Consider the following 19,521-nt stretch of genomic DNA (forward strand, 5'->3'; position numbering starts at 1 on the left):
TTTCTCAGGTCCTGCTGTGTTCCAGATCCTTTAATGAAATCACGAGTGGAGTGAGGGATGGAGATATTAAATGTCTTTGGCAGAGTCCCCAGAGAGAGGTTGTGAAGGAAACAGAGTAAATATGGGGTGGGAGGGGAGGTTCTTTATTGCAATGGGACTTGGGCAAGGCCCAGAGTAGGAATGAGCATGACAGCTGAGCATGTGTTTGGTGTCACTGTTGCAGGAGACTCCTCCTGTGACAAGTGCTGCTGCCAGTCCTGCCATTCCCTTTCTGCAGCCCGTGTTGGTGGGTCCTGCACTTTTCTAGCTGCTTTGAGTTTCTGCCTGGTTGAAATCTAATGTGGGGCTGCAGCTCCGTGGTGATGCCAGCACTGGTGGGTTGAAGGATGCCTCCTCCCACCTCAGGTGACATTGAGCACTGCTGGGGTTGTCCCCACACGCAGGGTGCTGTCTTTGCAGCGAGGTTTGCAACGCGCCGTGTTTGTGCACAGCTGTGGAGAAGGTGTGCTGCTGCTACCCCTGAGCCAGCCAGTGACCGCTGTCACCACGCTCCCCTCCGTGCCATGCAAATGAAGGCAGCTGCATTTCAGTTCCTGCACGCTGCACAGCAGTCCTACATCCTGCACGTCATGTTGCACGTGGCTGGCGGTGAGGAAGCAGCTCATCGCCCTATTCACATGCTGTGCTGGCTCAGGGCTAAGCACCGATGATGCCTGCAGAGAAACCAGGGTCACCAGAACATCCTTTTAATGGCACGGAGGACCCTGCGCAACGGCACAACAGGGAGTTGCTTCCAAGCATGTCCCAGGCAGGTAATGGGTGGGAGGTAATTTCCCACACGGGGAACTACCCAGCTTTCACATTGCTTCTGCTCAGAGAGGATGGGGAAAGGGCTGCTGGCTGCAGCTGTGGTGCACTTCCTTTGCTCGCTGCAGCTTCCCACAGCTCACAGAACGATCATAAATGTCTGTGTAAATCAGAAGACCAGGTGACAAAGAGACAGAACCCCCCTGAGCCTGCAAAGATTCCTCCAAACCGCAGTATTAACATGACTAATATTTATTAGAAAAGGCAAAATAAATACCATGAAGCTGTGCCAGAGAGCTGCCCCTACCTCAGCCTCTTAGCAGCCACTGCCTATTGGGTCGTACAGTCACCATCCCCACTGTTTGCTGCCTTTATCTTCTTCAGCTCCTTCTGCAGCTCCTCTTCTGCAGCCAGGATCTCCTTCGGCTTCTTGTACTGTAGGACAGAGAAATGCCCATAGCACTCCTGTTCTGCCTTGCTCCAAGCAAGCTAACTGGGGCCAAGCTGCAAGCAGCAGGGTGCTTGTTAGCACTGCTCTTGCTGGGTGGTAGCAGCACTCCTGCCAAGGGAGGCCTTTCCCTTATCAGCTACCTCCAGTGCCTGTTGGGAGGTGGTGCCCTCGAGCTAGGGACATTTGTCAAGATCTGGAGCCTCTTTTACAGTGCAAGCAAAACTTCCCAGTTGGATGTGGAGTCCTGGCCCCCACCAACACCGCTGGAATATCCTGGCAAGCTGTGTTGTGCAGATCCCTGGTGGGCTCACTGGTCGTATGCTCACATGTGTTTTATATATATATATCTATACATAATCTGACTTGTTTTTAAAGTAAAAGTTGCAGTTCCTCTGTCTTCCCTCAGAACCCTCTTACCCAGCTGCAGTTCAGTGGTGAATGCAGGTGCTTTTTGGCAAGGGTTTGGCCTGCAGCCGACAGAAAACCTCAGAAGCACTCAAGATGCAGCTCTTGGCCCCCAGCTCTGCTGTGAGGTTTCCCTCAGAGGGGATGTGCTCCTGGTAGCAGGCTTCTACATTTAAGAAGCGCGTGGTGCTCAAAAGCATTTGTCTGCCTCTGGATGCTCTTTGCAACAGGTTAAGTGCTCGTTTTGCTAGTCTCTAACTTCCACCACGTGTCCCCTCTCTGGCACAAAGCAGCAGGCTTTTTAAGGGCTGAGAGACCTCCGAGTGCAGCAGGTCCTTGGACTCGTTAACACTCCTGCACAGAGCACAACTGCATGCTCTGAGGCAAGAGAAACTTGTTTCTTCAGACACTGTTCCACCTGCAAGTCACCTCGATGAGCGAGCAGGGCCCCTCCTGTGGCCCAGGATGTCCTGGCCAGTGTCAGCATGCCCGGTGTAATCTGAACCCCCCAGGTACTGTGACAGAGAAGGGGGCTCAGCAGTGACCCACAGCACATCTCCCTGCTCTGCCTCGCTTCCCCACATGGAAGGATTTTAACTCCGTGCATGGAAAGAGAAGGGCAAAGTGCTGTTCTGCGTGGCTAAAGCCTCACCGTGATGATCAGGGTGTTGTTGGCGTGGGTGAAGCTCAGGGCAGCTGCGTCCAAGGGGAGCTGGTATCGGTCCAGGTCAGGAATAGGAAACTTCTTGTAGTACCTACAAACGAGAGAGGAGACAGAAATAAGGTGGTGGAGTTTCTGTTTCCCTGAGCTATGCAATGTAAGGTGTACTCTTATGTTTCTGTTGTGCCTGTCTTTGTTTCAAGTACTGGGGTCTGCTGTGAACTCCCAGGAGGGTAGGTGGGGGGCAGTGGACCTCTCAGAGTTGGCAGGAGGGCCCTGTGCTACTCATGTAGAAATGGAAGGGTTACAAACTGTCTAAGCCGCCAAGAAACTTCCTGGCTTTGGGACTAGAGCCTTGTGGACCTGTGTCCTGTGTTTGCCCTCTGGAGCTCCACCAACTACACTACTTGATGGTCCCATGGCCACCTAGAGGCACGGCTGGGTTTTTAGTACCTGCCAGCAGTCTCATGAGCAATCCTCTCCAAGGAATTGGCTTACAGCTGGTATTGAGGTGCCCAGAGCTGGACAGGAGCAGGCAGCAGCTGCTGTCATGCCACGAGGGGTTCTTCTGCGTTCAGCCGGCTGTGTGCGAGTCTTGGCCTCTCTAGCTACCCCTGCCCAAACTGCAGTTTATTTTCCAAGTCACGGTGCAAACAGCTACAAAGGGCAAATGGCTCTCCTGGTGCAGTGGGAGGAATGTACGCAGCTTGTTACCGCAGGGCTCAAACCGTTCTGTGTTGTCACTGCTGTCGGTATTTGGAAAAGGTGGCAGACATGGATAATAAGGGAGATGTCAAAGGTTAAACAGCAGAGATTAGATGAACACAAAGACATGTTAAGGAAGTGTTAACTTCTTACCGATTAGACAAAAAAAAAAAAAAGCAGTACACAGAAAAAAAACCACTGTTTCAAAGGGCCTTGGGAGTCATCAATGAAACAGCAGCATTCTGCTGCCCCAGGACTAAGGAGAAGGGGAGAAGAATGGCTTTGGCTGGCCTCAAACTAAAATCTGTGACAAGATCAAAGGAAACCAGATCTGCCTGGCCACCCCCTCCTCCTCCTAACATTACCACTGCCTCTCGCTACAATAATTGAATCAGGTTTGGCGTTTGGGGAGGAGGCTTTCTGGGTTTGTTTTTAGAGTTTAGTTTAATGGATTTATTTTACAGCAAGAGGTTTTAAGCAAATCCCACTTGAGCAGCCCTTGCCGTGGCCAGAGGGAAGGGGAGTGACGGGTGGAAGTGAAGTCTGGGCTGGGGAGGCAGCTGATGGGTGGATATCCCTGCCGAGGCAGGCAGATTCTCTGCCCTCTCCTCTCACCCCATGGCCAAGGGCAGTACTGCACTCCTGGCCCAAGATCCACAATACATATGTGAAGTTGCCTCTCCTTTTTTTTTTTTTTTTTTCCTACTGGAAACCTACTTTTTGTCAGCCTGGAGGGAAAACTGCTACTGGTATGCTGAGAATTCATTGCTGAGCTACTCGGTAGTGACTTGGCAACCCACCCTGGTGCTTGTGCCTGCGGCTGGCGGTCAGCACGGCTCTGTTGCTCAGAGGCAGCGTGGCTGCCTTCCAAGGGCTGGAGAGGCTCGGAGGCTTCCTTTCTCTCCCATAGCGATGCACGCTCTCTGCGGACTCCGTGCCTTTGTTGCTATCTTGGAATTAGTTGCTGAGTGGTGCCTTGCCCTGGCCAAGACCCAGGAGAAATGATATTAAGATATCCTGGAGCCTGTACTAAGTGTTCTGGTGCTGGAGTCTGTCCCTGCTCCCTACTGACAGCAAAGTCATTCTGCTCCCCAGAGGCGACTTGCAGCTTTAATTCCAAAAGCCCTTAACTTTCATCTGCAGGCCACGAGCAGCTTTCATGTCCTTCAACTATCTCTGACACCAGCCGACGAGTGTGTAGCTGTCATGTGCTTGTGGGGCAACTCCCCTGTTATCCTGAGGGTGCTACAAAGAATCCTGAAGTCAGGTAGGGCACAGGTGAAACCTCAGCGTGCATTATAACCTTACAGCACCTGAACAGGCAAGGAAGTTCCCACACATGCCACCATTAGTGGGACTAGGAGTAAATAAGACCCCTGTGATTGCAGGGAGCTGGACTTAAGACTCGCATTCTCCTTTCCTGACCTGGCCCCATGTGTGCCTGATGGGAATCTCACTCATCTTTGCTACATAGCTATCCCCACTAAATGACCACTCTTCTGCAAATCCCTCTGTGTGGATTCAGGCCAGAATCTTGCTGTATTAATTAATTGCTGCTGCTTTCATGGGGCAGACTCCCCCTTCCTCCTGTCTAGCCATCTCCTGCTTTTGACCGTCCAGGTGTGCTCAGGTGCAGAGCTCAACTATGCCTTTGCCATGGCTTCTGATGTGGTAAAGCCTTGCCTGGAAAGCTGTAGGTTCTGCTGTCCTGAAAGTTCTTCAGTGGCCGAGGTGTAACGAGCTCTTTGCCAACAGCACCACCTACAGCCAGCCACAAGGAACGGTTAAAAGAGGGCAGGAGGCAGACTGGAAAACACCAGCGTGTTTTTTACCCACAAATCGGATCCTTCTGTGTTCTGCAGCAATGCTGGGGAGGAAAAGCAAGCAAAGGAGACCCTACCTAGGCTTCTGTACTGGTGTATTATCCCAGTTTGTAAATAGTTTTCAGTTACCTTCCAATATTCCTCTCTTGTTTCCCTAATGCTTCCTTGCTATCCCCAGTTGTGCTACAAAAAATATCATTGGCATTGTGACTCCAGGACAGGTTTACAAAGGGAGATCTGTCTGCCTGGGTGCTCATCATTTATGCTGTACCAGCTGAATCCTGCAGCTCCATGCATTCTGAGATACAAGGACTAAATCAAACTATTGTAGCTGGGGGAGAAGATGGGATGCTGAAGCTTCAAAAGGTCTGTAGGGGTCTTACTTTATTTCTCTTTGTGAAACAGCAGATAAAATGCCTTGCTACTGGAACTGTGAGGTAAGTTTATGTTTTGGCACAGCTCTGTCTGGGGCAGTTGTGAGTGAAATTGGACAGCAGGAGACATGCTGTCAGGTGTGGTTCCTCAAAAAAGGACAAGAGAGGATGTCTCCCTTGTGGTGCAGCCACCAGCCTGCCCTCTGTGCCAGCCCACCCCAAGGGACGCTCAGCCCGGCAGCGCTGTCCTTACTGACTTCTTGTTGGTGGTCCGGACGACGCAGCAGCGCTGCTCCTTCTCCACGGAGACGCTGTAGACCTCCTTGGGGTAGGGCAGGTTACGGATCCGCCACTGGAAGTTGGTCAGGGTGTCCTTCCTCACGAAGACAGGCTACGGCAAACAAGCACCTTTACAAAACTCCTCCAGCTTCTCTCTCTTCCCTGTCCCCTCCTTCCTTTACTACCTTGAGAGGCTCCAAATTGGAGTAACTCTTCTGTCGCAGTAGAGCATTAAGGACTGACTCAAGAAACTGCCTGAGCAGCAGTTTCCTGGAGCTAGCACTGCTCTGCCTTTACTCAGGGCAGTGCCTGCTCTGCCTACAGGAGGCTGAAGGTGCTCGCCGAGGAGTATGGCAGCACAGTGTGACAGTGAAACCAGGCCTCTTCCCTGCTGGCACCCAAATACAGAGCTCTGCCTACACAGGGACCTGGTGGATTCAGTCCTGGCTCTGCCCAAGTTTGTTCTGCAGACCTGTGATTTTTTTCAGGTATGTTGAGAGATTAAAAAACAAAAACAAACAAAAAACTAGAAAAGATGGTGAGATGTTATAACTTCAGCCTCTTAACCTAGTGGGATGGGAAGCTGAAACAGGCAGTGCTGCGTTAAGGAGCAGCCTACTACACACTGCCTGCCTCACTTTCTATCCACTGACTCGTCCCAGCACTGGCCTTCATTTCAGCCCTCATTTTTGGAAGCCAGAACAGCAGCTGGCCAACACAGCACTACATTGTCTCTACTTGGAGAAACTACAGATCTCTTAAAGACCTCAAAAGAACCTAAATCCCAGCCCCAGATTTTTGGTATGGTTTCTACAGGAACAGGTTAAGGCTGTCTCTTGAGGCTGTGAGTGATCTGCAGTCTACCAGCTACTGCTGTAAGCACGAGGCTAGGCAGTTTTAGGTGCAGTGGTGCCTGCAGACCCTTACGTACGTTGGAGCTGCTTTCCTGTATGAGCTCTGATTCCAGTGCTCCCAGGAGAGGCGAGGCTGGCTCTCCCACTTCAACCTGCCAATTGCCGGAGCCCCCCAGGGTGCTCTTCTCTCGCCATTTTCTACCTGTAGAAGGGAGAAGAAGGGTTTTCGTTATTTTGCTTTATATGAAGAACTCCAGCAAATGACTGCCAAAGCTGCCCAGCACACTGAAATGACATGACAATACGGTGATATGCCTCCTCCCTTAATTCCAAAAATTTCCACTTTGGTGTAAGCGGATCATTTAGCTGGCTCACTCCTAAAGTCAGAAACTGTGCACCAAGTGCATCTCTTTCTGGCTACTTGGTGCTGAAGCCATGGTGGGGTTGCAGCAGGTGCCCTGCCGCAGCTGTGGTTTTGGATGAGATCCATAACCAGCACGTTGCCGGTCTGAGGCTGCAGAAGCCACCAAAAAGCACATTTTCACTCTACACGTGCTCCACCTGGCTATGCGTGCTGGCATTTCCCTTCACACTGCTCAAGTCTCTTGTGACCGATGAGCAGTTCGGGAATAATCCTAAACTAAAGCGAGGTTTGCTTCATAAAATGACCCATATTTATGTCCCTACAAAAGCCGGTGGGAGCCACAGGCACAAATCTCTCCTGGAATATTTGGGAGCGATTTGTTCCTGGTGCCAGCCACGGTGAGATGCCCTGAGCCACATCTGGGGAGCACCACTTACTCACTAACTGGCCGGTCTTCACGTCGTACTCTTCAGCCATCTCCTTGCCATCCTCGAACAGGTAGTGGATCTTCCGCTTGCCTGGGGACAAGGCTGAGGGTGAATGGGAATACGGCCATCCCTTGTCTGGGGCCCTGTCCCCTTCTATGGGGCCCTAACCTCCTGTATGGGGTCCCGTCCCCTTGTCTGGGACCATAACCTCTCGTAAAAGTGCTGTCCCCTTGTCCAAGACCCTAACCCCTTGTATGGGTCCCGTCCCCTCAACCAGGACCCTAACCCCCTGTATGGGGTCCCATCCCCTTGTATGGGACCTGGCCCCTTGTATGGGGCCCTAACTGCCTATATGGGCCCCATTCCCTTGTCTGGGACCCTAACCCTTTGTCTGGGTCCTGTCCCCTTGTCCGGGATCCTAACCCTTTGTATGGGTCCTGTCCCCTTGTATGGGGTTCTGTCCCCTCATCCAGGACCCTAACCATCTGCATGGGGTCCCGTCCCCTTGTATGGGACCATTAACCCCTTGTCTGGGACCCTAACCCCCTCTATGGGGTCTCATCCCTTTGTATAGGGCCTCATCCCCTTGTATCGGACCCTAAACCCCTTGTATGGGACCCTAACTACCTGTATGGTGTCCTGTCCCCTTGTCTGGGACCCTAACCCTTTATAAGGGCCCAGTCCCTTTGTCCAGTACCCTGTCCCCTTGTATGGGGCCTCATCCCCTTGTATGGGACCCTAAACCCCTTGTATGCAACCCGTACCCTAGTATGGGACCCTAACCCCCTGTTTGGGGTCCCATCCCCTTGTATGGGACCTCAACCCCGTGTACGGAACCCAGTCCCCTTGTATGGGACCCTAACCCCCTGTATGGGATCCCATCCCCTTGTACGCGACCCTAACCCCCCGTATAGGCTCCCACCCCCGTGTATGGGACCCTAACCCCCCGCCCACACCCCGTCCCCTTGCCGGAAGCCCTATACCTCCCCCCGGGCCCTCATCCCATCCCCTCCAGCCCCGTCCCTCCTCATCCTTTTCCCCCTCAGCGCCCCACAGGCCGTTACCGTCCCTCAGCAGCGCCGTTTTGCTGGCGGCCCTCAGCCTCTCCAGCCAGCCAGGCCCCGCCATGGCGGCCGGGCCCCGTCTCCATGGCAACGCGCCCGGGCCGCCCGGAAGCACTCGCAGGCCCCGCGGCCTACCGGGGGTGGGCCCGGCCCCGGTTCCCCCTCGGCTTCCCGGGGTGTTTTTGGGGGACCAAAGGGGTCCCGGCAGGGTGAAAAGGACGAGGTTGGGCCCCCGGGGTGGGTGCTGAGGTAGCGCCGCGGTGTGGGCGGAGGGGACGGGGGGGGGCGGCTACGGGGGCTACTGCCCGGCTCCTACAGCTCCCGAGTTGTTTTTTGTGAGGTTGTGGGTTTGGGGTTGAGTTTGGGTGCTGAATCGGTGCCCTCCTGCTGGTTTTAATAGGGCTGGAGCTTCCCTCCCGCTGCTGGTTAAACTCCGGGTGTTGATCAGCTGCTCTGTCGCTTGCCAGTATTTCCCTCTTAGGGACGGGCTTTAAAAGTACCCGGGACGTAAAGTTGCTTGTGTTGGATGGGAAGCAAGTCCTAAATGTTAGAACAGTCGAGCTCTTTCTATTATAAGAACGCAGTCTTGGCGGTTTCAAGGGTCTTCTTAAGAGGCTTTTAAAGTGGTTTCTCGCTTAGGTTTTCCTGACCTTGTGGGATGAAATTCGTGTTTCCAGGTGCCTCCCTCAGGGCGAGCGTTTTTGGGAGATGACAACAAAAAAATACCCGAACCAGCAAAGACCGTGAACAAAATATGTGAGGCTTAAGTTGTGTTGATTATGTCAAACTGTTCTAAGTGACCTTCTTCTTTCTTACTGGTGTTCAGCAACTGCAGCCGAACGGGACTGGGGAGCGAGGCCCAGCCCAGCCCATGGAGCCACGGGGGATTGTCAAAGCCTTTCCCAAGAGGAAGAAAGTGAGGGATGACTCAGGGAAAAGCATCCCTCCAAAGATCCCAAAAGAAGGAACGGGGGTACCTGAGGGTAAGTCCTGCGTGCTCATGACATGGAATAGAATGGTGGCATCCCAGCTTGCTAGCTGGAGGTGCTGTTCCCCCAAAGGTTTCTTTTGGCCCCTGAGTACGTTTTCTGTAGAGGCATGGCAAGTCCTACATGAGATATGTTGCCCAACTGGTTCAGGACATTATTTCCCTGTCACTGAGCTCCTGCCCGTGTGTGTTTCTCCAGCAGAGTGGCTGAAACCAGTCACCGCCTACGTGTTGCAAGCTGGCATCGGCCAAGCCCGGGCAGAGATCTTCCGTAAGCAGATTGTCCAGAACGGGGGTCATGTATGCGACCATCTCTCCTCGGAGGTGACGCACGTCATCGTGGCTGAAGACATGGATTGTGATCGGTCCTTTCGGCTCCTGAAATTAGCCAAGCTACCTTTGGGGTTGCAGCTAGTGAAGGCATCCTGGCTCAGTGCTTGCCTTAGAGATCAGGAGCTGCTGAGTACCACTGGCTACGGGGTCTTTATCCCTCAGAGGTAGGCAAATGCTATGCTGTTGTTCCTTCCTACAGTGCCTCTATCCTAAGAACACTGAAATTTGACCTCTGCTCAAAATCGCAGACTGCAACTCTTCGCCACTCCCTTGGGCATGATTCAAAGTCCTTTTTCATTGTATAGATTGTGAAATTTAGTGTCTTTGTGACTGGTTGCCATTCTGTGTCACAGCAGAACTTGGAGTAGAGCCCAGAGTGCTAATAGGAGTCCTGTTGCTTGCTGCAGGTGCTAAAGGCACCTCTTCCTAATCCATTAGTGACAGCAAGGAGATGAGATGATTTTTTAAATTATTATTATTTTTAGAAATACTGAGGATTAAATTCTGTTTCTTACTTATTGCAGATGGAAAGTAGAGAGAGAATTGACAGCTAGGCACAAGAGGAACTAAGGAGTGGAGCAGCAGGTGTCCACAGGTTAGGATCAGAATGTTTTGGCAGAGGTTCAGCAGAAAAGTCTAAGACTGAAGTAGATAGGAGTGGAAGCTGCAGGTCAGTGAGGTGGGTTGAAACTGGGGGACTGAGTCAAAGCCAGAGCAATTAGTCTGGGATCTGAGAGTAAAAATCACATGGGTTGTTTGATCCATCCCAAAACACACATAAAGATTTTCTGGGCAAACTTATTGGGGCTGAGAAGTCCTCCTCCTCCTCTACTAAGGCATCTGATCCATGCCAGGTACCTGGAAAAGGGGGAACAGCAGAAACAGCAGCAGCTCCTGGGCAATGAAGAGGTCCAGCCCCCAGCAGAAAAGGAAGCAGTGGAAACGAACACTAAAGCGCCAGTGGGGGATTTCTCACAGCAAGGCCTGTCCGAGGTGAGGCTTCCCACACAGGTGCTGCTCCTTGTGAGCCTGTGTCCTGCTTTTCTTGGCTAAGAGCGTTCCTGCAGGAGTATGATACCAGATTTTCTAAGCAAAGGGAAAGTGTTTGCATGTTTTTGTAGGTTGGTGCTGGCAGATTCAGACTGTGGATGTGGTTACTACTTCTCTTTATCCCTTTTAGGTGTTAAATGCAGAAAAAACACCCCTTAAATTCCTGTCCCCATCAGAGCATTTCCAGCTGAAGCAGCCCTGCTGCTCCAATCAGGCCAAGGCTCACTCCAGCGATCGTGTTTCCCTTGCCTCCTTTTGAGGAATATTCCCTGGCCAAGAATATCTCCCTTTCAGGAAGCTCTGATATTTCATCCCATGTTCCTGCCTGAGCCATACTGACCCATTCTCCGCTCCTTGGCAAGCACCCTGTTCAGACACATGTGCAGTGGATCAGGTTGCCGCTTGAATGATTGTGGTGGTGTGCTTAAAATATCTGCGCTGGGTTATTGGTGGCCTCTGCTGTGAGTCAGCTTCTCCAGATCTGCCATTAGCTTCGTTTTCTTATTCTGCATTTTTGCTCAAGTTCGCTGAACTCTTTTTGGCATCGGCATCATCCAGATTTATCTCGGTTACCACAGACCTCTTAGAGTAGCAGTTGCCTTGTAATGCTGGCGTCTGATGCCAAATTTGCTAACTCGGTCCCAAATCACAGGTGCTGAATTTGTTTCATAAACCCCTGAAGTTATTCCCTAACTGGCAGCCCACTGAGGGGTCCTTTGTTTTAGGCTTTCTCTTCTCTTGAATATGTGTTTGGGGGATCTCTTCTCCCCAAGACTTACTATCTCATGTGTTATAGGGAGAGTTGGCTGCTGCTTCTTAAATGCATCACATTTGCAGTTATCCCATCTTTGCTGCTTCTTGTAATTCTGATTGATTTAGTGGCAATTGTTATTGACAAATCTCACACTTGCAGCAAAAAAGGGGCTTTTGTACTTCTATGGATCCTGTGGCACCTGCCCTGCTCTCTGCTCACATTTACTTTGGGTGGTCAGACAGCTGTTAAAGTCTGTTTGAAGCCTTACTGCCTTTTTTTTTTCCTTTTAAATCCCCTCAAGCAATGATACTTCCTGTTAGTCTGTGCACAAAAATGGCATTTGTAGGCACCTGAACAAATTTCCTTAGCCTGAGCTTAGGACTATGTGAGTGTGGGGAAGACAAGAGAACCCACTGGATATGCTCTAAAGTAGCAACCACTTTTAAGACGTGACAGCGACAGAGAAGCTGAAGTTGAAATCTTTGTGTGGAAGTAGCATCCATTTTAAGCACAGCCTTTTTGAGATTGAGTGGATGTTTTTCTCCAGGCATTGAGTGTGACTGTTTTGTGCTGAATGGGGGCAGACTTCTGGGTTTGGATGTGGACTCTGCAGAAAGCCTTTCGCTAGTCAGATTGCAGCAGCTGCTTTCTGGCTGACATCTGGCTGTTGTAGATTTCTGCAAGGCAGCATTTGCAAGTGGTACCACTTACTCACTGCCTGATCCCTGGGGCTGTTGCTCCAGACTGCTTTCCTCCATCTCGAGTGCAGTGTTGCCTCAGCTGCCAGGCTTCAGCTGCTATCCTGGGACCTGTGCTGTGCTCCAGACAAACCACGGACATCACAGTCTCACCCAGCTCTAGCAAATCATCTGCTGGATGATCCTGGAGGACCTTAGAAGCTCACAGAACTATTGGTTCTGCACATATAGTTGTAAAAAGTCCATCAGCTTTTTTGGTAAAGCGCAGAGATCCTGGGGTTTAAGTGCTCTTTCACCTCTGTGACACTGCTGGCTGAGAGAGCGGGAACTGCACGCTCCAGCTGTAGAATTGTTTGCGTTGTGCTGGATAACACGCTCCTTAAATGCTTTTAAGGGGCTTACTAACCCATCTGAACACTCCAAGGCTTTGCTGCCCTTAGAGGGAACAGTGTCTTGAGGGAGTTGCATACAGAGTTTCAAGGCAAATAAAACTACTTTAGTCTATCAAATCCTCGGTCTGACCCAGTTTTCAGAGTTATAAAAAAAGATTACAAAAGGGAAAGCAAACAAACATCCTCTGCCTAATGACTTCAGCTCTGTATCTTGTGTCAGCAGGCCTCCCTAGCCAGCAGAACCAAAGGTTGTAAGGATGTGGCTCTGCCTCAGCTGGGCTGGTGCTCTGCAGAAACTCAGAACAGGACCTGTGCGCAGCATGTAACCACAGGACTGGTCCCAAACAGCTCTGTGCCTCCCAGAGTTGCTTCCATAGTGCAGGAGCTCGTGCTTCCCCATGGACCCCTGTGTTTATACATCAGGAGAGAGGAGGACCCCAACGAGCAAAGCAGTCTTCAAAGTCTCCGTTCGGCTTCCCACTTCTATCCCCTTTTGTTCGTTACCTGAAGCCAGGGCTCATTGTTTCTTAAGTCCACACAGAGGCATCCTAATGCTGAGGGTATCAGCAAATGTATACATTGGTTCTTTCTTCTGTCACTGAGGAATGTGGAGTCCTTTGTGGCATTCCTTCCTCCCCCTTTTCTCTTGCAGATAGCCATGGGGAAAATGGGGGGGTTGTAATTTACTACCCTGGTAAGATTTTGTCTGTAACGTGAAAACAGAGTTCAGGGCATATCTCCTGTGATCTGCGTCGTGGGGTGGAAGGTGCAGGGTCTGAATGTGAGAGATGTGTCCGTACGGTCACCAGACCAACAAAAGGTTTCCCAGTGGGAGCAGCGAGTCAGGATCTCCCCTAGCCAGGGATTTCAGCGTTGTTATTCCACACTGCTGGCAGCAGATGCTCATTTAACCAGTCTCCTGTCTTAGGTCTCAGGGTCTTGGCCTTAGGAGGTGCGTGTGTGCTTGGCTCACATCTGGACAGCAGCCTCTAGTCTCGTGTGCTTTGTGAGATGTGTGTGTAGCTTCAAGGGGTGCCTGGGTAGCTTGGGACACTGAGAGCTGTGTGTGCTTACAACTAACAACTTCCTGAGATGGCAATTTGAGCACTGCGTGCCCTGGAGGTTGGTTAGTGCTCTGACTTCCTACTCCCAGGAGCAGCCCGTGCCAAGGGGACATATGTGAGGCATACACTTATTCTTACTTGACTGCCTTTCTACCTCTCCCTAAAGAAAGTCTGTGACGATGAAGACAGTGAAGGAGAAGATGCTAGTGTCACCCAGGGGGATCTGGAAGCACTGATTTCTGGCCGCTACCCTGTGAAATTGTCAGAGGAGACCTCTGACAGCTCTTCCACGGTGGCTCAGCCTGCCAGCAAGTGGGTTTGTGCTCATTCCTCCGACAGCAAGAAGGAAAATCACAACCAGTGCATCACAGAGAAGCTGGAAGTGCTGGCAAAAGCCTATTCTGTCCAGGGGGACAAGTGGAGGGCTCTGGGCTACTCCAAAGCCATCAACGCACTCAAGAGCTACCACAAACCAGTCACGTCCTACCAGGTAAAACACCTTCCCAGGGGAGTGGAGCAGGGAGATGGACTCAGCATCCTAACTCTGTTATTTGTCAGATCCATTCCTGTATCTGTGTGGAACAGCTTATCTTCAGGCCCTGGAAATTCCTTTGTGTGGGAGGGTTATGACAGAAGTTGTGGAGTGAGTTGGATTCATTGACCGCCAGCAGAGTTTTCAGATCAGCAGAAAAGTGGAGTCTGAGCCTCTTACGGTCAGGTCTGAGCACCCATGAGATAAATGCCTTCCCTAGGCAGAACACAGGGATGTTTTCACCTTCCTTTTAAGCCTTAACAACTGGCTAGCATTGGAGATAATATATAAAATTAAGTGGATCTGGGCCTGATTGCCTGATGGTGTTAATGTTTTTGTCCTGTTCTGCATGGTTGTTCATTTCCGATTGGCATTGAGAGCAGCTCACAGAACTAGTCCTGCCACTCACCAGTCACTGACCAAATGGCTAACCAGGCGCTGAGTGGTAACTGCTCCCTGCCTTGTCTGTTGCCTTCACTTTTCCATTATCATCTCTGCTTTCTTGCTAGGAAGCCTGCAAAATTCCTGGGATTGGGAAGCGAATGGCAGAGAAGATCCTGGAGATCTTGGAGAGCGGGCACCTGCGGAAGCTGGATCACATCAGCGAGAGCGTGCCTGTGCTGGAGCTGTTCTCCAACATCTGGGGAGCCGGCGTCAAGACAGCTCAGATGTGGTACCAGCAGGTGAGTTTAGTGCCTCACACAAGCAATTTGAAATCTGCTTCTGAGTGGGGGAGAATTGCTTTGGGGGAGTAGAGGACAAACGTGCTATAGAAGGAGTGGGGCACACACTGTTCTGTTACCATCACTGCTTGGAGCTCACCTCACACTGCTCACTGCAGTGACATTGTTGAGAATCAGCCTCGAGCCAGGACACCATGGCTGTCAGAGCTCCCAAACCAGTTGCTGTCCTGTTGTCCTGGCTGGCTCCTGCAGCTGTTGGGAGCAGCCATCCACCTCGTCGTTAAAATGAAGTTGAAGTAATTGTGCCAACAGGAGCAGCCCAGCTTGTAGAGTAGGTTCCTTCTGTAAGAACAGTTCCTGAGCACAGATCTAATGAAGCCTGCTTTCCTGTAGTGTTTGCTTTGTGATTGGATTCTTTGCTGTCTAAAAATGTGCTTGTGTTCACACTGTGGGCTTTCCCTTATGGGGATATTCTGGGTCTCTTTCCTTTACCTGCATCACTTTCCTTCAAGCAGTAAGAACACAGTTGCCTTAAGAACGGTACCCTTCTGTCAGGTTTGGGTAAGACTCGAAGTCTTTGTGGGGTGGAGATTAGAGGTGTGTGTGGGATTGCCTAAATCCCTTCTCTTCAGGACCCAGGCTGTAAGTGATCTCCACGTGTGATTTCAGAAGCTGTGACTAGCCTGGGCTTGAGGCGGGCTAAATACAATCTCTCCAAATCTTAGTTGAAAGCGTTTGAAGAGTGAAGGCTCAGCAGATGTTTGAATGCCATCACATCGTCTGCACTATAGGGTTTCCGGACGCTGGATGATATCCGCATGAAGGCGTCTCTCACCAGCCAGCAGGCTGTGGGACTGAAGCACTACGAGGATTTCCTGCAGCGCATGCCTCGGGAGGAAGCTGCAGAAATAGAACAGACCGTGAGTAGCTCAGTGTGGGCCCTTGGAGTGGAGGACTTGCTGGGCTCTGACAGGAGGGTGCAGGCTGTGGAAATGTCTCTCTCTTGTAGCTGAGCTCTTTCAGCCTCTTCTCTCCGTGATGTCAGTGCTTGGGTGACTGTTTTGGGGCATAGACCCACAAAGCTCCTACTTTACCCCATCGGAAGGTTGAGTTTGAGTGCCTGGCAAGGAGGAGGACACTTCCCAGGTGTCGGTTCCACACGCAGCTTTGAGAATGGCCGCATGTGGCACGATGGGATGAGCAGGTTCCCAGCTCCCCTTCCCTCTCATCTTCTCTGACCTCTTTTGGCTGGGGCCTCTGCACTGCTTCCCTGCTGCTGCCTCTCCAGAACAAGCCGTGAGCTGCTTGTAGGTGTGAGGACAGACCGTGGGGATCCTTGCTGGAAGCAAAGGGGCTCCAGCTGCAGGAGGGTGCTGCTGGCTCTCGCAGGCACTCCAGAATCATGGGGTGCTAAGCAGGTGTACCCTAATGTGAGCAGAGAGCTTGGGGCACCGTCATTGCTACCCCTCTGCTCGCCGATCACCATGGCAGCAGCAGCCAGCGTGACCCTGTCACTCGGCCACAGGGCCTGGCCACAAAGAATACGCTCCTGCAGGGCTCCTGCTGGGGTGTCAGCCCCGTGTGCAGGATTAGCCCTTCTGCTGGGGAGCGCTCCTTTTCCCAGGCAGGCTGGTTTGAGGAGCTGGCTCTTGGGGGTGGGCCCATTGTTATCTTGATGGGATTACTGCGCCCCCCTCCATACGCACGCACACACCTCTGATCCAGGCCCAGGAGAGAGAATAAGGGATTAGTCACTGTCTATGCTGCCTGTCACAGGGAGATCTGAGGAGCTTTTAGGCTCTTGGGTGGGGCCGGGAGTTTTCTAGAAATCTTCATTTAAAGCCAGAAGGGGGGCAAGGACACCAGAGGAGGGCTTGCTCCGCATGAGAAAGGCTTGTGGCTTCTTGAAGCACCTCTGGGGCAAAGGTTAATGGGTTTATCTCTTGCTAATGAAGGATGATCCCCAAGAGTGACAAGGGGCTGTGGGCACGGACACTGCCTTCCTGAACCCCAGCCCCTCTGATGGCCTCGTCACTGGGAATTGCTGAGCCCCTAATTATTTGCTGCCAACAGGGTGATTGGCACAGTCAGACCGAGAATCCTTCACTCCTGTCCAAGGACCTGAGAGCCTTGCTTAAGCATTTAATGAATGAAGCCATCAGAAGTGGCACTGTCTGCACAGAATGGAGCTGGGGTCCAGCCTGGAGGTGGCTATGATAGGGAAAGCTCTGATTATGTGCACATGATCACTGGCAGCAGCGTTGTTATCAATTCCATCAACAATTCTGGGACATTTGTGGTTTTTCCTGGGTCAGGAAGCCCAGCTCTGCTGCAGAGGCAGAGCTCTAGGCTGGAGCAGACTCCAAGGGGTGCTCACAGGTTCTCTGCTCTCTTGGAGGAGTCTCCCTGATCCCACCTCTGCTTCTGAAGCAGGACCTGTGATGACCTTGCCTTGAGCTGATTCTCTTTGTGGTTAGAACCAGTGAGCTTTGCCCTCCTGGCCCACAGGAGAGCCGAAAGCCCTCTGCTCTCCTCCTTTCCTAGAAACTGAAGGCTCCGACAGGTTGTGCCCTGTGCTGCCTCCTCAGTGCTGCTGCACCTTCCAGCTTGTCCCAACCCACTTCCAGCTCAGTCCCCACAAAATCTGGTGCCTGATGGCCAACTTTGTGCTGTGTGGCAGAGAGGGCATGAAGGGAATGGTTTCTGACTCGTCTCCCCTCTTTCTGTTCCTGAAGGTCAGACAAGCAGCCTTAGCCCTGAAGCCCGGGCTCCTGTGCGTGGCGTGTGGCTCCTACCGCCGGGGGAAGCCCACCTGCGGAGACGTGGACGTGCTGGTCACTCACCCCGACGGGCAGTCTCACCGTGGGGTGTTCAACAAGCTGCTCGACAGCCTCCGCAGGAGCGGTAAGAGGGCTGGGGGCTGGCACAAGCTGCTCGAAGCTGTTCCCATCACGGCCAAGCTGAGGAGGGAGGGAAGTCTGAGCTAGATGTGAAAGGCAGGCGATTGCTTTTCCCAGTGGCAGGACAGCTTGTAAGCTCAGAGAACCACCTCCAGCCGGTGCTAAGGAGGGAGTTTGTGCAGTTCTGTCTGCGTGAGGCTGTCAGGGCTGAGGCTGTGTTGTCCCCTCAGCTGCTGCCTGGGCAGCTCAGGGTGAGGCCATCAGTCTCTGCCACTCAGCTCTGCTCTGCCTCTTCCCTCTTCCCTCTCCCCAGGCTTCCTTACAGACGACCTAGTGAGCCAGGAGGACAACGGTGAGCAGAAGAAGTACCTGGGGGTCTGCCGGCTCCCCGGGCCGGCCCGGCGTCACCGCCGTCTGGACATCATCGTGGTGCCTTACGGCGAGTTCGCCTGCGCCCTGCTCTACTTCACCGGCTCGGCTCACTTCAACCGCTCCATGCGCGCCCTGGCCAAGACCAAGGGCATGAGCCTCTCGGAGCACGCCCTCAGCTCGGCTGTGGTGCGAGGTCCCGGTGGTGTCAAGGTGTTACCTGGCCGGATTCTGCCCACACCCACCGAGAGAGATGTCTTCATCCAGCTGGGACTACCCTACCGGGAGCCCTCCGAGCGGGACTGGTGACACCCTGCTGTCACTCGGCGCTCTGAGCCCGCTGCCGTGCTGCTGGTTTGCAGGGTGCTGGTTTCCTCGGCGCTGTGACTGCAAGCTGGGGAAAATAAACCAGCAAACGGGGCCCTGCTGCTGCTAGCAGAGCTTTGTGGCTTCACCCAGCAGAGGGCGTGGGCTGGAACCAGGCTGGAAATGCTGCCTGGTGCCATCCTGCGCCCCTCAGCTACCCTGGCCGCTGGACCAGGCCCCCTCCCCTGCTCACTGCTGCTAGGAGCTGCTGCTGTAGGTATGATGAAGGTCCTGCTGTGCTGGTGCTGTGCCCTCCCTCCATCAGACCTGATTTTTGTCATCTGGCAGGTCTCGATGCTCGGGTTTGGGCTGCTGCAAGTGCCACCAGCTTCCCCTGGTGCCCAGTAACCCGTGGTGAAGCACGGGGACTCAAAATGCTGCGTGTGCTTGCTCTCAGCCCATCGTGTGCTGAGCATCTGCCAGTACAGAGAGCTGTGATCCCCCTGCTCCGGGCACAAGGGCTCCTTTCCTCGCCGTGCAGGGGAGGAATGAACCTTGGGGTTCAGAGGAGCCGTGCTCAGGCAGGGTTTGAATGTAACGGCACTGAATGTAAGCTGGCAGGGCCCTGTGCTTGCTGCACACAGGGCGTGGAAGCAGAGAGAAACACAAGATAGTTGTGGTAATTTGGGCAAAGCAAAGCTTTCCCCTTTTGTGTGTGTGTGGTGGCCAGGAAGTCATCTGAGCTTTGTGTGTGTGTGTGTGTGTGTGTGTGTGTGTGTAAACGGGTGCTCACCCCTTCACGTCCAAAGGAGTGAATTTTATTTCTCAGGACACCTCAACTGTTTCTATATTCTGGAGATGAATTTTGCAGGGGCTTTCGGTGCTCTGCAGCACCGGCTGCTGGGAAGGCCGGGCTGGGGGTCCCTGTGCCAGGCCCGCCAGGCTCTGCCTTGTCTTGCTGGGGTCCTGCTCACTGCACTTTGCTGTGTCACTGTCACACGTGGCCATGAGCTGCGTGTTTCTGCTGGGGCAGGCACAAGGGCATCAAACCTGGCAGTTTGCACAGGGTCTTGCTCTGGTGGCTGTGGTCACAACACTTTGGTGGGAACCAGTGTCACCTGGCCTGTCGTGGTGCTTCAGAATTTGAAGTATAATAAATCCCTTCTCTCCTTTTCCTTGACACTTTGTCTTTTTGCTCCCTGCCTTGCAGCTGAGCTGCTCGCCTCCAGCCCTGGGT

General features: G+C 52.6%; 2 protein-coding genes across 7 annotated transcripts; one reads left to right on the forward strand and one right to left on the reverse strand.

Moving 5' to 3' along the window:
• The first annotated feature begins 669 nt into the window (after nt 1-669).
• POLL (DNA polymerase lambda) lies at nt 670-19,464 on the forward strand. 6 transcript variants are annotated; one of them, XM_068688281.1, is made up of 9 exons: nt 670-808; nt 9,042-9,198; nt 9,403-9,700; nt 10,391-10,529; nt 13,661-13,984; nt 14,536-14,709; nt 15,501-15,629; nt 17,445-17,613; nt 17,923-19,464. In XM_068688281.1, exons 1-9 carry the CDS (start codon nt 707-709, stop codon nt 18,285-18,287), a joined length of 1,857 nt encoding a protein of 618 aa, XP_068544382.1. In that variant the 5' UTR covers nt 670-706; the 3' UTR covers nt 18,288-19,464. The 6 variants fall into 6 exon arrangements, with proteins under 6 accessions (XP_068544382.1, XP_068544383.1, XP_068544385.1 ...); XM_068688282.1 differs by having other exon boundaries at nt 9,406-9,700; XM_068688284.1 differs by having other exon boundaries at nt 683-812.
• Nucleotides 1,044-8,350, reverse strand: DPCD (deleted in primary ciliary dyskinesia homolog (mouse)). The gene is made up of 6 exons (XM_068688289.1): nt 8,216-8,350; nt 7,161-7,241; nt 6,437-6,561; nt 5,484-5,617; nt 2,316-2,418; nt 1,044-1,242 (listed from the first exon to the last, which is right to left on the reverse strand). The coding sequence occupies exons 1-6, from the start codon at nt 8,277-8,279 to the stop codon at nt 1,138-1,140; spliced, it is 612 nt and encodes a 203-aa protein (XP_068544390.1). The 5' UTR covers nt 8,280-8,350; the 3' UTR covers nt 1,044-1,137.
• Nucleotides 19,465-19,521: the final 57 nt, after the last annotated feature.

Source organism: Anas acuta, chromosome 7 (assembly GCF_963932015.1).
Source record: "Anas acuta chromosome 7, bAnaAcu1.1, whole genome shotgun sequence".
In the NCBI taxonomy this organism is placed as follows: Eukaryota; Metazoa; Chordata; class Aves; order Anseriformes; family Anatidae; genus Anas; species Anas acuta.